At 32.7% G+C, this 16,416-nt stretch overlaps 2 protein-coding genes across 2 annotated transcripts; one reads left to right on the plus strand and one right to left on the minus strand.

Annotated features, from left to right (window-relative positions):
* The first annotated feature begins 1,300 nt into the window (after nt 1-1,300).
* On the plus strand, nt 1,301-2,590 carry LOC114725258 (short-chain dehydrogenase reductase 2a-like). Its single transcript, XM_028911746.1, has 2 exons — nt 1,301-1,435; nt 1,558-2,590. Exons 1-2 carry the CDS (start codon nt 1,350-1,352, stop codon nt 2,384-2,386), a joined length of 915 nt encoding a protein of 304 aa, XP_028767579.1. The 5' UTR covers nt 1,301-1,349; the 3' UTR covers nt 2,387-2,590.
* A 10,199-nt stretch (nt 2,591-12,789) lies between these two features.
* On the minus strand, nt 12,790-13,830 carry LOC114725246 (uncharacterized). Its single transcript, XM_028911730.1, has one exon. The coding sequence runs from the start codon at nt 13,828-13,830 to the stop codon at nt 12,790-12,792; it is 1,041 nt and encodes a 346-aa protein (XP_028767563.1).
* Nucleotides 13,831-16,416: the final 2,586 nt, after the last annotated feature.

The following is a 16,416-nucleotide window of genomic DNA, read 5'->3' on the forward strand; positions in this document are numbered from 1 at the left end:
TAATATATTAAGTTTAATTTTCAAAATATTTGTGATGGTTACAAAAAAAATCATCATTGAAACCTAATAATTTTAGGGTTAAAGAACCAAATGCATGTTTTTTAAAGTTAAAGGACTAAATTGAGACCTTGTGTAAAGTTAAAGGATTAAATATATACTTTAGCTTGGTATTTAAGCTAAGGATATAACTTTTCTGTTTTAAATAAGTATTTAAAAAATAAACAGGTTACTCCTATTATGTACTACTATTAAAATCAACCAAATTAATTACAGGTTAATGTCTGGCTATGTGCTAATTTATATCAATGCTCACCTTTATATAATCAAATCATAGGAAAAAATAGACGGCAACAAAAGTCATAGGAAAAAAATAGAAAATGCATTGAATTGAATTGATTGTCTATCAAATACATATAAAATTATAAATTGTAGCAATTAATACAAATTATAAATTATAAATGGGATTTTATGGAAATGCGTTGAATTAAATTGATTGTCTACCAGATACATATAAATTATTGCAAATAATACAAATTATAAATTATAAATGGGATTTAATTCAAAGCAATTAATGTGAACCTGAAGCAATCAAAGTAATTAATATAATTAATTGAAATTATATCACTTTGCCACATACAGTAGAAGCATAATTATTTTCAAACAATGTGTCAATAACTATTACTTTTATATTATGTCCCGTTATTGATATCTATTATGTTAAATTCACAATTATACATAGTTATGTATTTTAAGTTTTTTTTCATATGAGTTTATAACTATGTGCTATTAAATGCTAAATATAATTAAAGGACTTGACATAACAAATATAAACAACTTGATATAAATATTATCTTGTTTTTATTCTTAAGAATATATTCTAAAAACTAAACGAAAAAAAAGTGTTGAATAGTCCAATAATGCTTGAATCTCCCCTGGTAATATGGAATCCCAATTTCTGTTTTGACCAAATATATGGAATCCCATCCCATCCCAAATGGATATACTAAAAACAAGTAAAATGTCTTATTCCGAAAAAGAAAAAAAAGGCAAAATAACTGGGAAGAGAGAGAGAGAGAGAGAGAGAGAGAGAGAGCAAGTTGCTGGCCTTTTTAAAATATATTAGTTCAAATGATCAAAAAAAAAAAAATATTAGTTCAGAAGTCTGCACAGATCGAAAAACCTAAATAAATAAAGACCAAATCCCTCGTACACTCCCTATATTTAGCCTCCTCTGTTATGCCAATTTCAGAGCACTTGCCATCTTCTCTCTGCTCTCTCCCTCTCCCTCCCTCTCTCTCTCTCTCTCTGCGTCTGTGAGGTCCCAGGACGCTCCGTTTAAGAGCTCAGCCATGGTTGCCGCCGAAGTAATGCCCGAGACAAACCTCCAGAGTGTCTCTCTAATGGCAAAGGACCACACTTTGTCTTCCCCCAGAAGGTATTCCTTTCATTTCTTCTCTCTGTTCACACCTGCTCTGTTTCCCCCTGTTTGAAGCATCGCCGAACAGAACCAAGAGAATGAACTGAAACTCACCGAACAAATCTTGTTTTTCTCTACAGATTGGAAGGAAAAGTGGCTATAGTGACCGGAGGAGCGAGAGGAATAGGGGAAGCAACGGTAAGATTGTTCGTGAAGCAAGGAGCCAAAGTTGTGATCGCCGACGTTGAAGACGCACTTGGATCTTTACTTGCAGAGGCATTATCTCCTTCAGCCACGTTCTTCCACTGTGATGTCAGCTCCGAAGACGACGTGGAAAGCTTAGTGAAATCCACAATCTCTCGGTACGGCCAGCTCGATATAATCTTCAACAATGCCGGGATGTTAGGAAACCAGTCAAAGAACAAGAGCATCGTCAACTTCGACTCCGACGAGTTCGACCGAGTCATGCGAGTGAACGTGAAGGGTGTGGCTCTCGGAATCAAGCACGCGGCGAGAGTGATGATTCCCCGGCTATCTGGGTGCATCATATCGACGTCAAGCGTCGCCGGAGTTATGGGAGGACTCGGTCCTCATGCTTACACAGCTTCAAAGCACGCCATAGTTGGGCTCACGAAGAACACAGCTTGTGAGCTGGGGAAATATGGGATTCGGGTTAACTGTATATCGCCATTCGGGGTGGCGACTTCGATGCTGGTGAATGCGTGGAGAAGCGGAGACGACGGAGAAGATGAAGCAAGTCTGAACTTTGGGTTGCCAGTGGAAGAGGAAGTGGAGAAGATGGAGGAGTTCGTGAGAGGATTGGCGAATTTGAAAGGGACAACGTTGAAGGCGAAGGATATTGCAGAAGCTGCACTTTATCTCGCGAGTGATGAATCAAAGTATGTAAGTGGCCATAATCTGGTGGTTGATGGTGGAATCACCACTTCAAGAAATTGTGTTGGCCTCTAATCTTAGTTTTGATTAATTTAGCTTTGGATTAGACCTATCTTTAGTTGTAATATATGCTTTCAATTATTACTTTATATATAGCTCTCTGCTATCTTCCCCCTAAGAGGGAAACATTCACTGTGGTTTTAGTTGGTCATGTTTTATTTTTATAGTTGTGGTTCAACATGTAAAGGACTTGTTTAGGATGTTGATCTTTTGGTATTGTACTTTTTTGTTTTGCTTTTATGAATATTATTTACATTTATGCTGTTATGACGAAATTTATTTTTCATTTCAGATTACTGAAAACATCTTCTTTTTTTTTTAATAAACAACAAAAACATATTAATCATCCTTATATATTTTATTCCTTTCGGTTCTAAATATAAAACCTATTATTTTAGTAGAACTTACACTAAAAATTAGGTTTTATATTTCAGATCGGAGAAATATTATATTCCATGCTTGACGTTTTTAAGGCAATTATACAAGTTCTTTGGACGTTAAACTGAGTTGGAATGTATAACATTGTTTATAGTTTTATAAATTCTTTAATAAATGCGTTAGTTTTTTTGTGGCCAAAAAATAAATGCGTTAGTTTGATAAGTGAATCTCCATCCATTCTGCTCAACCAAAAAAAAAAGTGAATCTCCAATTTTAAATATTTTCATTGTCATGATTATTTCTATAATACTGACACGCCCATATCCTGTCCATTTGATGATTTTAGGAAAAATATGTAAAATAGTTTCCATTTGTTTTCTTTTTAAATTTGGAAAGGAGTCCAAACTGATCCCGTGGGAATAAAACCTTCCACTAAGACAATGCACCATTGTTATTTGAAAATTTTATTGATTAGAACAACGTTATATGTTTTTGTATAAAGAAAGTATTCGTACTCCAGTACACGAATTTAGATGTTTATGGCTAATAAAATTTTTAAATAAGGACTTTTTACTGATTTTCACTTGATTTTATACATTCTAGTCCCCCTATTCATAAGAGATTAATATTACCTTTGGTAGTTGATATAAGTATTAGTGGATATTAAAAAAATTAGTTAAATTAGTTTATAATAAATGTGTCTTAATTTACTGAAATTATTTTCTTTAATTATGTTCATTAAAAGTTAAAACTATCCATTGATTAGGAACCCTTTTGATATGTGCTATCAATACGGATACTTCGAGTAAAAAATTATTACCATGAATTTGAAAGGTAAAGCGATTTTATATTTAAGATCAAGGTAAGTAATATTTAAGATTGGAGGTAATAATTCTACTAATTATCTTTAAAACTTATATATAGTAGAGAGAAAAATACGCGATGTTTTTTTTTTTTTGCCTCATCACAAGATTCAAATCTTTTATCTTCAGAAAAATTAAGTATCTTTTACTTAATTTTCCGCCTAATCCAACTACTAATCAATAATCATACAAATAAAGATGGAAGTAATATTTTAGCATAAACCCGCTGACGGGAATAAAGCTTGGATCTTGAAATGATACGGATCTAATTAGGTAGGGAAAGTACAATGAATTAGAGAGATTAATAATATGCCATGCCATCTGAACTTTAATTAAAAAAAAATGAACACAGTGATTAATGGCGCAAAAAGACAATGATATGGTATTAAAAGTTTAATGGAGGAACTGAATAGATGCAGCTAATAAAAATTGAGCTGTCTTGCATCAATCAATTTCATTCCCTTCGTTTAGAAAAAGTCAAACAGCCTTTACTTTTAACTCTATTCTTGCCTGACTAGTTCAAGCATATTCTAGATATAAATTATTTATACGACAAAGTCTTATTTCTAAATATAAGTTATTTGTAATATATTTAATGTTTATTTTTTAATTTTAATTTTATTTAATTTTTATTGAAAGTAGAGAAAGAAATGAGAAATATGAAAATAATTTGTAAATATACTATGAGAGAGATTTTTTAATAAAAACAAAATTGAAAAATTTTGTCAATTTAATGGTACATTTTTTGATATGTCAAAATATGTTACAAGTGATGATAATCAGAGTGATACTTCTTTTTATCTACTATATAAACAATTTCAATTAATTCATCATAATAAAAGAACTGCGATAAGAACTCATTAAGTATATTTTAAATTGAATTTTTTTTAATTTTACTCATATTAAATGAGGTGGAAAAAAAAATAATTACATGCATTTAAGCATTGGTAAGGGAAACAGAATTAACAAATAAATAATAATTATTCTCTGAGCAGGTAACTTATATTTTAAATTAAATTATTACTCTAAGAATGATTTATATTATGAATTGGAATGGAGTGTGAGATTTTAAACCTTAAAAACCACTCCTCTAGCCCTATTTACAAGACAGAAAAAAAATATTTTTTGTCTTATTTATAAGTCATTTTATTAAATTTTCATCATGAATGTACTATATTGTCCTTCATTTATCATAATGTAGATAATTATTTTTTTTGAAAGACGTATATATTAAATAGAGGTAAAGTTAAAAATTTGCTATATGTTAATAAAGAGTTAATACAATTTAAGATTTTTTTTTATTTGTATAAAATATGTTGGAAGTACCTTATAAATAGGACAAGAGAAGTAGAATCAGTTATGAAGTGTATAGTGGCTTGAGACCCATACGTTGAGAATTGAGGTGATCATGTTACTGAGCTGGACCGAGGCGTGCTTGGCTAATTAAGAGCTAAGAGGGTTTAATAATTAGGGAGCCGCCGAGGGTTAGTGTTGAAGTTAATTAGGCTTTGATCAATTAAGGGGGTCAATGTCAGCAATGATCAATTAATGAAAGTGGCCTTAATTAGTTGTGACTTGTGAGCTTTGACTTTTGACTCATCATTCTCAACCTCGTTCGATGATTCTATTTTTAAATTAATTATATATTTATATTTATCATCGTTTTCCCGGCACCCTGATCCCGTATCTTGTCTTGGACCACACGCCGACACCCCCCATCTTTTTCAATTATTTACAGCCATAAATTAATATTACCGATAAGTATTTAAATACTTAGAAAGTATATCACTTAGCATCTAAAGATTTTTTTAGTTTTTATATGTCTTAAAAATTTATTTTCATGACAAAAATACACTGGTTGTTATCTATTGTTAAGTTTGACCATTAAATTATATAGTTTAACAAATACTTTTAATGATCAAACTTAACGACGAATAAATGTTCAATGCAGAAATGCTATGAAATAAAGAGTCAAAAAATTTCAGATACTGAGTGCTCTTTTGTGTATACTTTTAGAGTATTTAATCACTTTATCCCTTAATATTATTTCTGATCTTTAATATAAGAACTAGTTTGATATTTAATTTGGTTTTAAATATAAGATCTCAATATATTTTGTTTATTATATTTATTTATTTTTTTCAATATAATCTTTATAGTAGTTGCAACTTACGCATATTAAAAATTTCATTAAATGGTAGTTTCAATATACATAATTGGTAAGATTATTTTAAAAAAGACAATATCTATTTATTATAAGTAATTTATTTAAATTAGTCCATTTATTTTTATATTAATGACTGGGGCTACTAATCAATAACAAAACTTGAGTTCGGGTTAGTCCCATCTTCTGTGATTTTGTTCCCCAAATGAGTGGGTATAATCGTAAAGCTGGTTTTCCTACTCATTTCCTGTGTCGTCGCTTTTTCGTAAATAAGAATATATTATACAAAAAGACAATTCATTTACCATCACCTTTGGTCCTATTGTGTTCTAACCCCCATATACTAACTCTCTCCTTAATATAAAAATTAGGTAATTAATTTAAAAATATTAATAAAATTAGTTAAGTTAGTTATTTATAATAAATGTGTGTGTTGGCTTCACTAAGCTATCATATTTAATCATGTGTATTAGAAATAACATTTGATAGGAATCATTTAATGTGTACAATCAATAAGGATATTTTAAAAAAAAATTATAAATTTGACAAACAGAATGTGTTGAGATATTATATTTAGAACTAAACTAACTCAAAATTAGCTCTTATATTAAAAATGACAATACTCCACCCGAATACTCCTGGCCTAGTGGTGACTGGCTAGGCCACAAGTGAGGCGAGTCTCTGCTCTTTGAGAGCGGGGGTTCGAATCCTCACTTGTTAAAAAGGGTACAGGGGAGGGCTTTACTTGTCGCCCGGCCCGAATCCGGACTAGTCGATCGCTCGGGTACAACTGGCCCAAAGAGGCTGGGGCCCAGAAAAAGCGTGGTTGGATACCGGATAGTTTATATCAAAAAAAAAAAGACAATACTCCCTCCAGTTCATAGTATAAGATATTAGTTTTTTTGCCAACCATAATACAAGACATTAGTTAAACTTTTTCACAAACACAAGAAATGTTAGATGAGTTATTGAATGTGTTTTAAATGGACAAAAATTACTTATTTTATCTTTATTAAAGAATGTGGTTGTAAAATTCTTTTATCTCTTTCCCGCATTAAAAACACTTTTTTATAATAAGGGATAAAAGTGGAGAATTATAATTAATTATCATATCAATTTTTTATATTTTAAACCAAATTTTTTTTCAAAAAACTTTTAATATTTTTTTATTAGGCATAAGTATATTTTTATTGAATTCAATTTTGTTTAGATACTATGGAGCACTCACTGAATGTAGACACTTTTTCCAATAAGAATTTAAACACTGATACGTCATCAGTAAGTAAAACTATGGGATATTTGGATAAAATTCAAATCATGATTTTAAAAGTTATTTTATGGTATAAAAAGTAAATATGTTGAGAAGTTTATCTCGATTTACAGAAAAATACTTTTTAAAATTTTTTTTTTTTCAAATGCCAAATGCCCCTAACTCATTAAGCCAACCCTGTTGGTGACTTCTTTTATTTTCGACTTGGAGTATACCATTCTGTTTCTTATTATAGGTAACTTGTATTTTAAAAGTTTGTTGCAAAATATAAATCACTTTTAGTATAATTAATAATTTTTTTTAATTTTATCTCTATTAATTTAATAAAAATTAATTAATTAAAGTATGAAGTAATAGCTCATTGAAACACGTTCCTTTCTCTTTCTCTTTTAACTTTTTATTTCCTATACAATCCATCCTTTTCCTCCCCTCTCTCTCAACTTTGAATAAGGATAAATTTAAAAAAATAGATTAATTTAATGTATTTTTTGATTTGTGAATTTAGAATATAAATGATTTATAATAAGAAACATACTGGTATAATGCAAAGACGGAAATAGCGAGACAGAATAGTACAAGTGTACAACTAATCCGCCACACAAGGTTGAAATTTGGTATAGTGATTTGCCGGCAGGTCAAGTCAATAGAGAGAGGAGAGAGAGAGGCGCAGATTTCAAAACACTGTGGGGATGGCAGAGGAAGCTGTCGATGGTCAAGCCTTAGGAGGGGATGAGTTGTAAGGCTATACCTAAGTCATTTCTTCTAAAATTATTAGATAAAAAGCATTGGACAGAGACAGTGTTTAAAATAAATATATGAATTGTAGAATCCACGTTCAAACTTTACTCAAATGTCGAAGCTGTCAAAGATCGCGTGAATCATTTGTTAATAATATTAATTTAGGGTTTGATACAACCTCAATTTGACAGACTAGAAAGGTTAAGAATATCGAACACGAAACTGCTGCGCCCACGTGCACAAGCGACGCTACTTTGCCCTACTAACCCTAATTTGGTGTCAATTAAACCAGCATTTTGACAAACTGCTGCTTTAATTGTTTACATAGATTAATATAAATGGTTGAAGTTTGAGAATTGAGACAACCAGTTTTAACCAAATTTGACACTGTTCTGTTATATGTAGAATTTATCTCCTATATCTTCATATATATGATAGTTACTCACCATGACACTAAAATTGTTTGTTTAATTGCCAAATAAACTGTAGTATGCGGTTTTATGTGAATCTTTTTTTTTTTAAATCATATACAAAATTTATATATGAATCTTTTATTTGTGTGAGTGTGTTAAAGAAAGAAAGCCTTTTGATATGCCTATTTCTTTTTGTAGACAAACGTTTTATTTAAGATGTGTATTGTATCATTAGACGTGTCTCATGCCTCATCGTGATCAGTAAAAAAGAGTGGTTATCAAAGGAGAAGTGACTCGTTCTTGAAGTGTTTAAGTCTTATAAAATAGAACCAAAATGAAACCACAAAAGTAGAAAGATGAAGACAAGAGAATGAGATTGCTTTTGTATTTCTTCACTTGCATTACAACACAAATGACATGCCCTATTTATAGGCATAGTCTTACAAATAGGTTACAATTGTTCTTAAATGACAAATAGTGGATAATCAATCCCATGAATGTGAATGGAGGTGAGTTACAAGAGTGAATGGGTAGTGGAAGAGTAATGGGTAGTGGAGGAGTAATGGATGGTGGAGGTAGTGGAAGTTACTTGGAGAAGATGAAGAGGAAGGGGTAAATGGACATCCACACAATATTCATAACACTCCCCCTTGGATGTCCATTATACAAATATGTGCCTCGTTAAAAAACTTCAACTAGGAAAAACCCTATGGGATAAAAACCTAGAAGAAGAAAAAGAGTACATATTTATTGATATGTTATTCAGTGCTGCCTCATTAAAAACCTTACTAGGAAAAACCCAATGGGATAAAAACCATAGTCAAGGAAAAAAGAGTACAGCATGTGTTAACTCCCCCTCTTGGTAATATCAGTTGATATCTCTGAGTCTACGACATCCGATATCATGAACAAGCTTTTCAAATGTTGTACAAGGAAGTGACTTGGTGAACAAATCTGCTAGATTTTCATTGGAACGGATTTGTCGGACGCCGATTTCACCATCCTTTTGAAGATCATGAGTGAAGAAGAATTTTGGCGAAATATGTTTTGTTCTATCTCCTTTGATGTACCCTTCCTTTAGTTGAGCAATACATGCAGTATTATCTTCATATATAATTGTCGAGATCATTTTGCTAGAAGACAAGCCACAAGTGGTTCGTATGTGATGTATTATCGATCTTAACCATAAACATTCTCTACTTGCTTCATGTATTGCAAGAATTTCTGCATGATTAGATGATGTGACTGATATGGTTTCTTTCATAGAACGCCATGAAATGGCTGTACCACCATATGTGAACAAATAGCCTGTTTGTGATCTACCGACATGTGGATCAGACAAGAATCCAGCATCTGCATAACCAATGAGGTTAGTTTTGGGTACATTTGAGTAGAACAACCCCATGTCCATAGTACCCCTGAGGTAATGAAGAACGTGCTTAACTCCATTCCAATGTCTTCGTGTTGGTGACGAGCTATACCTTGCTAGTAGGTTAACAGCAAATGATATATCAGGTCGTGTGTGACTAGCAAGATACATGAGTGCACCAATTGCACTAAGGTATGGTACTTCTGGACCAAGTAGTTCTTCATCATTTTCTTGAGGTCTAAAAGGATCCTTATCTTTCTCCAAAGACCTTACAACCATCGGAGTACATAATGGATGTGATTTATCCATATAAAAACGCTTTAAGACCTTTCTTGTATAGGTTTCTTGATACAAAAAGATCCCATTTCTTGAATATTCAATTTGCAATCCAAGACAAAATTTTGTTCTTCCCAAGTCCTTCATTTCAAATTCTTTCTTTAAGCAACCCATAGCTTTTGCAAGCTCTTCAGGAGTTCCAATGATATTTATGTCATCAACATAAACCGCAATTATCGCAAACTCATTTCCAGATCTTTTCATAAAAATACATGGGCAAATTGGATCATTCTTGTATCCCTCATCTGACAGATATTTGCTTAAACGGTTATACCACATACGCCCTGATTGCTTCAATCCATACAAAGATTTATTTAACTTAATTGAGTATTGCTCTCGAGAACTTGAATTGTATGCTTCCGGCAACTTCAATCCTTCAGGGAGTTTCATATAAATATCATTGTCAAGTGAGCCGTATAAATAGGCTGTAACAACATCCATCAGACGCAAATCGAGTCCTTCTTTTACTGCCAGACTTATTAAATATCGGAAAGTAGTTGCATCCACCACTGGTGAGTATGTTTCTTCAAAATCGATACCAGGTCTTTGTGTAAATCCTTGGGCAACAAGGCGTGCCTTATGTCTTACAATTTCACCATTTTCATTTCTTTTTCTCACAAAAACCCATTTGTATCCGACTGGTTTTACATCTGCAGGTGTATGGACTACAGGTCCAAACACTTTTCGCTTTTCCAGTGAATTCAATTCAGCCTCAATTGCATCTTTCCATTTTGGCCAATCTTTTCTTTGTTTACATTCACTAATAGACTTTGGTTCATGATCCTCATCATCATTCATCACATCAAGCGCTATATTATATGCAAAAATATCATCAACATTGACTTCATTTCGATCCCATCGTATTCCATTCATAACATAATTTATTGAGATCTCATCATTTTCGCACATTTCAGGTAGTTGATTTTCTTTTGGAATTGAGACATTAGCATTATCTAATGACTCCTCTTGAATTGCAATTCTTTCTTGATTATCCTCGACTTGGCCATCTACATTTTTAGCTCCTTTTCTCTTTCGAGGATTTTTATCTTTGGAACCAATGGGCCTGCCACGCTTCATGCGTGCTTTAGATTCATTTACAATAGCAGGTTGTCCAACAGGGACATCAATTTTGATAGGAGCATTAGCAGCTGGAACATGTGATTTGGTCACTTTCTTTGGGTCAGTAAATGCGTCTGGCAACTGATTAGCTAACCTTTGTAAATGAATTATCTTTTGAACTTCTAGTTCACATTGTTTTGTACGAGGATCAAGTTGAGATAATGAAATTTCCTTCCAACTAATCTCTTTTTCCAACTGCTTCTTTTCTCCCCCTAATGTTGGAAATTTTGATTCATCAAAATGACAATCGGCAAATCGAGCCGTAAATAAATCTCCTGTTGATGGTTCTAGATATTTTATTATAGAAGGAGATTCATATCCAACATATATTCCCATCCTTCTTTGGGGACCCATCTTAGTACGTTGTGGTGGAGCAATAGGAACATATACTGTACTCCCAAAAATTCTTAGATGGGAGATATTAGGTTCCTGACCAAAAACCAATTGTAAAGGGGAGGACTTGAGATAACTTGTTGGCCTGATACGAATTAGTGTTGCTGCATGCAAAATTGCATGTCCCCAAGCATAATTTGGGAGATTTGATCTCATCAGTAATGGTCTTGCAATTAATTGTAGTCGTTTAATTAATGATTCTGCAAGTCCATTTTGTGTATGAACATGTGCTACAGGATGTTCAATATCAATTCCAAGAGACATACAATACTCATTGAAAGCTTGTGAAGTAAATTCACCAGCATTATCCAAACGTATTCTTTTGATTGGATAATCAGGAAAATGTGCTCTTAATCTAATTAGTTGAGCAAGCAACCTTGCAAATGCTAGGTTTCGAGAGGATAATAAGCAAACATGTGACCACCTTGTTGATGCATCAATTAAAACCATGAAATATCTAAATGGTCCACATGGTGGGTGTATCGGTCCACAAATATCCCCTTGTATACGTTCTAGAAATGTGAGAGACTCACTTTCTATTTTTGCTGGTGATGGTCGAATGATTAACTTTCCTTTAGAACATGCAGCACATGAGAAAACATGTGATTGTGGAATCTGTTGACTTTTCAGTGAATGTCCACATGAATTCTCAATTATTTTTCGCATCATAATAGTCCCGGGATGGCCTAACCGGTCATGCCAAATGTTAAATTTATTCTCACTTGTAAACTTCTGGTTTACAATAGCATGTGTTTCAATTGTGCTAATACGTGTGTAGTATAAGCCTGAAGAAAAGGCAGGTAATTTTTCTAGAATGCATTTCTTATCAGAAATTAAGTTTGTGATAACCAAGTATTCTTGATTTCCTTCATTTATTGTTTCAATATGATATCCATTTCTGCGGATATCCTTGAAGCTCAATAAATTTCTATTAGACTTGGTAGAGTAAAATGCATTATCAATATGTAATTTTGTTCCTTCAGGTAGTAATACATCAGCTCTTCCAGAGCCTTCAATCAGATTTATACTTCCAGATATAGTCTGAACATTGGCTTCTCGCATTACCAGAGAAGAGAAATATTTCTCATTTCTGAGTATTGTGTGAGTTGTTGCACTATCAACGAGACACAAATCTTCATTATTGATGTCAATAATGGTCATTCTTCATGAAAAAAAACATAGGAAAAGATTAAAAAGAAAACATTATTAATAAAAGAAAATATAATTTTATCATGAATAAAAACTCATAATTATATTTATTTTGGGGGTAATAACCTTACAAGTACAGAATTTATTGTGGTAGGTGAAAGAGCACACTTATAAGCAAAACATGAAAATATGCTTAATTATAGAAACTCAATTACATCAAGATGACTCATTTTTTAACACTTCCATCACCAATTAAGTGATCAATTCTTCCATCAGGATCGGCAAAGAAATCAGCAACATCCAAGTGAGTAACATCCATGTTGCCATAATCAGAATCGCCTTCTTCTCCTACAAAATTTGTTTCCACCTTTGGCTCTTTGCCTTTATTTTTATTCTTATTCTTATTTTTCAGCGATTCTTGGTAGAGGTCAACCAAATGCTTTGGCGTACGACAGGTACGAGACCAATGACCCTTGCCACCACAACGATAACAAAGATTTTCAACATGATTATTATTTCCACTAGATTCTTTTTGGTGATGCTCATCATTATTTGCCCACTTCTGGTGGGAACGACCGCCTCCACGACCACAGCCACGTCCACGGCCACGACCACGACCCCGTCCACGTCCACGACCATGGCCACGGGTTGATTCAGTTGCCACTACATTCACTTCTGGGAATGGAGTGGAGCCAGTAGGACGGGATTCATGATTCCTCATTAAAAGCTCATTATTTTGCTCAGCCACAAGCAAGCAAGAAATTAATTCAGAATATTTTTTGAAACCTTTCTCACGGTATTGCTGCTGCAGGAGCACATTGGATGCATGAAATGTGGAAAATGTTTTTTCTAACATATCTTCATCAGTAATCTTTTCTCCACATAATTTCAGTTGAGAACTAATTCTAAACATTGCAGAATTATATTCGATCACAGATTTAAAGTCTTGTAAACGTAAATGCATCCAGTCATAACGAGCTTTAGGAAGGATTACAGTTTTCTGATGGTCATACCTTTCCTTTAAATTGTTCCAAAGAACAAGTGGATCTTTTACGGTCAAATATTCAATCTTGAGCCCCTCATGCAAATGGTGACGTAAAAAGATCATGGCTTTGGCTTTATCTTGGTTGGATGCTTGGTTGCCTTCCTTGATTGTGTCTCCTAGACCATTGGCATTTAGATGGATTTCCGCATCTAATATCCATGATAAATAATTCTTTCCAGTAATGTCAAGAGCCACAAACTCAAGTTTCGTGAGATTTGACATGATGATACTATCATATAAAAAGTTAAATGAAAATTAATATTAAGAGAATAGAATAGTTATGAGACAAATCAATGTGAATAAGAAAATGGAATAATTATAAAACAAACCATTATAGAAATGATATAGAAATTTACCTTCTAGTTGATTAGCCTTACTACAACACCTTTCGATTACAAGAGCGCTTCGTGCTGATAACGTCTTATAAAATAGAATCAAAATGAAACCACAAAAGTAGAAAGATGGGTCCCCAAAGAAGGATGGGAATATATGTTGGATATGAATCTCCTTCTATAATAAAATAGAACCAAAATAGAACCAAAATGAAACCACAAAAGTAGAAAGATGAAGACAAGAGAATGAGATTGCTTTTGTATTTCTTCACTTGCATTACAACACAAATGACATGCCCTATTTATAGGCATAGTCTTACAAATAGGTTACAATTGTTCTTAAATGACAAATAGTGGATAATCAATCCCATGAATGTAAATGGAGGTGAGTTACAAGAGTGAATGAGTAGTGGAGAAGTAATGGGTAGTGGAGGAGTAATGGATAGTGGAGGTAATGGAAGTTACTTGGAGAAGATGAAGAGGAAGGGGTAAATGGACATCCACACAATATTCATAACATTAAGCACTATTTTCTTCAAGAAGAAATCTTTTGTCTCTTGTTGAGTTCTTCTATTATTCGTTGTTCCGTCACCTCGTAATCATACAGGAAAAGTTCATTTAATCTTCGAGAGTGCTATTTTCTGAATTATTGAGAGGTTGTAAAATACTCCCTCCGTTTCTTATTATAAGAGACATAACCGAAGTACGTTGATAAAAAAACAGTTAAAATTAGTTAAGAACAATTAATGTGTAAAAAGTATATTTTTTTTTCCAAAAATGCCCTCATTAATAAGGAGAGAGAGCATGAGAGAGATTAAATTATTAAAAGAAAGAGAGTGAGAGAGAGTGTGAGTTGGAGATAATAAATATGGGCAAAATAGTAAATTAACAAAAAAGTAGAGACAACTTGTAAGTGTCTCTTATATATAGGAACATGCCATAAGCATCAAATGTCTCTTATAATAAAGAACGGAGGGAGTATCTCTTAAGGACATTGTTTTGGGACACAACTCGAACGGTATATTATTCTTATGTTTGCAGATTTTTCCAACATTAGATAGTACTGCAGAAGCCACCATTTGTCATGTTATAAAATCAAATGTGAGTGATTATTTTACATTATCCTGTTATTATCATAAGACCCCTCTTAGAAAGTATGTGTATTAATTGGGATATAATATACTACCTCAGGTCCTTAATATAAGACCCTATTTGACTTTTATTTTGGTCTTAAATATAAGACTCCAATCCATTTTGTCTCTCATATTTACTCAATTTTTTCCAAGATAATCCTTTTAATAATTATAGTTCTAGTTAATATACTTGATTAGCAAGGATATTTTAGAAAAGACAACACCTATTTAGGACAAATAACTAACTCAACTTACTTCCTTAATCTCCTTAAATTAGTCAACTGGCTCTTATAATTAGGACCGGAGGTAGTATAATAGTAGGAGCAAATTAGTTAAGGTTGGATTTTTATGGAAAAATTGTTGAGGGCATGTTGGAGCAGTGGATCGGATGAGACAGACGAGTCGGATCGTTAGAAGGGTCCTAATCATGTGATGACAGCAACTACAAAGAAACTAGGATTCTCAAAATTAATATGTATTTTAATTTAAGTCCATGTTCATCTGGAACATCATATTATTTTATTCACCACCTGGAATGTTAATTAATTTATATATGCCCAACCAACATCTTGGAACAAGATCATATTTGATTGGAATAATCATCAAGACTATCCCTCAACTTGAGTTTTGCCAGACTGTTCATTTGGTGTAATCCCTATTATCCTATTAATTATTAATTAATACTCATTTGGTCCGGAACAAAGAGAGAGCAGAGAGTATATATTTATTAATTAATAATTACTTATTTATAGGGTAGAGAGCAAAGAGTTTTTTTATATTCTTAAATCTTAATATAAGTTGCCTCATTAAATTTATTATATGAATGTGTAATTTTACCTTTTATTTATTGTTCTATATACTTTTATTTTCTTAAAAAGGAGTATACATATTTAAATTGGGGCGAAGTGAGAGAGTTATTAAATTATAAGATACAAATAGTAAAGTTTAATTTGTGTGTTTTTGATTATGATGAAATGTACTGAAAATATCTTATAAAAATAGGAAGGCCTTGGTAATAATAAACAAAGTCCATGAAGAAACGGGGATATGAGTAGTGGGGTGAAATGAGAGCCCATGAAACTCAGGGCAGATCAAAGCCCATTTAATTGGGCTCAAGGCCCAGAACAAGCTCACACAAACACACACAAACGGGTGGGTTTTAATGATAAATGAAGTTAAGAGAGAAGGGTGGGAGCATTTGCATATGCCCTGATAGTGATGTTGAGCTTACTGTATATATATGGATGAATATGGGTAAAGAGAGGGGAGAAAGAAGCAGTGGACCCATGCCAGTTGGTATTTCTGAATTTGCAACTCACACACCAAACTTCTTTAAATCACCA

The sequence above is a fragment of the Neltuma alba genome, unplaced genomic scaffold, assembly GCF_004799145.2.
Source record: "Neltuma alba isolate B1F8T4 unplaced genomic scaffold, ASM479914v2 tig00012235_pilon, whole genome shotgun sequence".
NCBI classification, from domain to species: domain Eukaryota; kingdom Viridiplantae; phylum Streptophyta; class Magnoliopsida; order Fabales; family Fabaceae; genus Neltuma; species Neltuma alba.

What these genes read in the sequence shown, in the direction of transcription:
- LOC114725258 (XM_028911746.1), top strand. Translation starts at nt 1,350, where the DNA reads ATGGTTGCCGCCGAAGTAATGCCCGAGACAAACCTCCAGAGTGTCTCT. An exon ending in ACTTTGTCTTCCCCCAGAAG is followed by an intron (nt 1,436 to 1,557) that starts GTATTCCTTTCA and finishes TTTTCTCTACAG; the next exon opens with ATTGGAAGGAAAAGTGGCTA.
- LOC114725246 (XM_028911730.1), bottom strand. Translation starts at nt 13,830, where the DNA reads ATGTCAAATCTCACGAAACTTGAGTTTGTGGCTCTTGACATTACTGGA.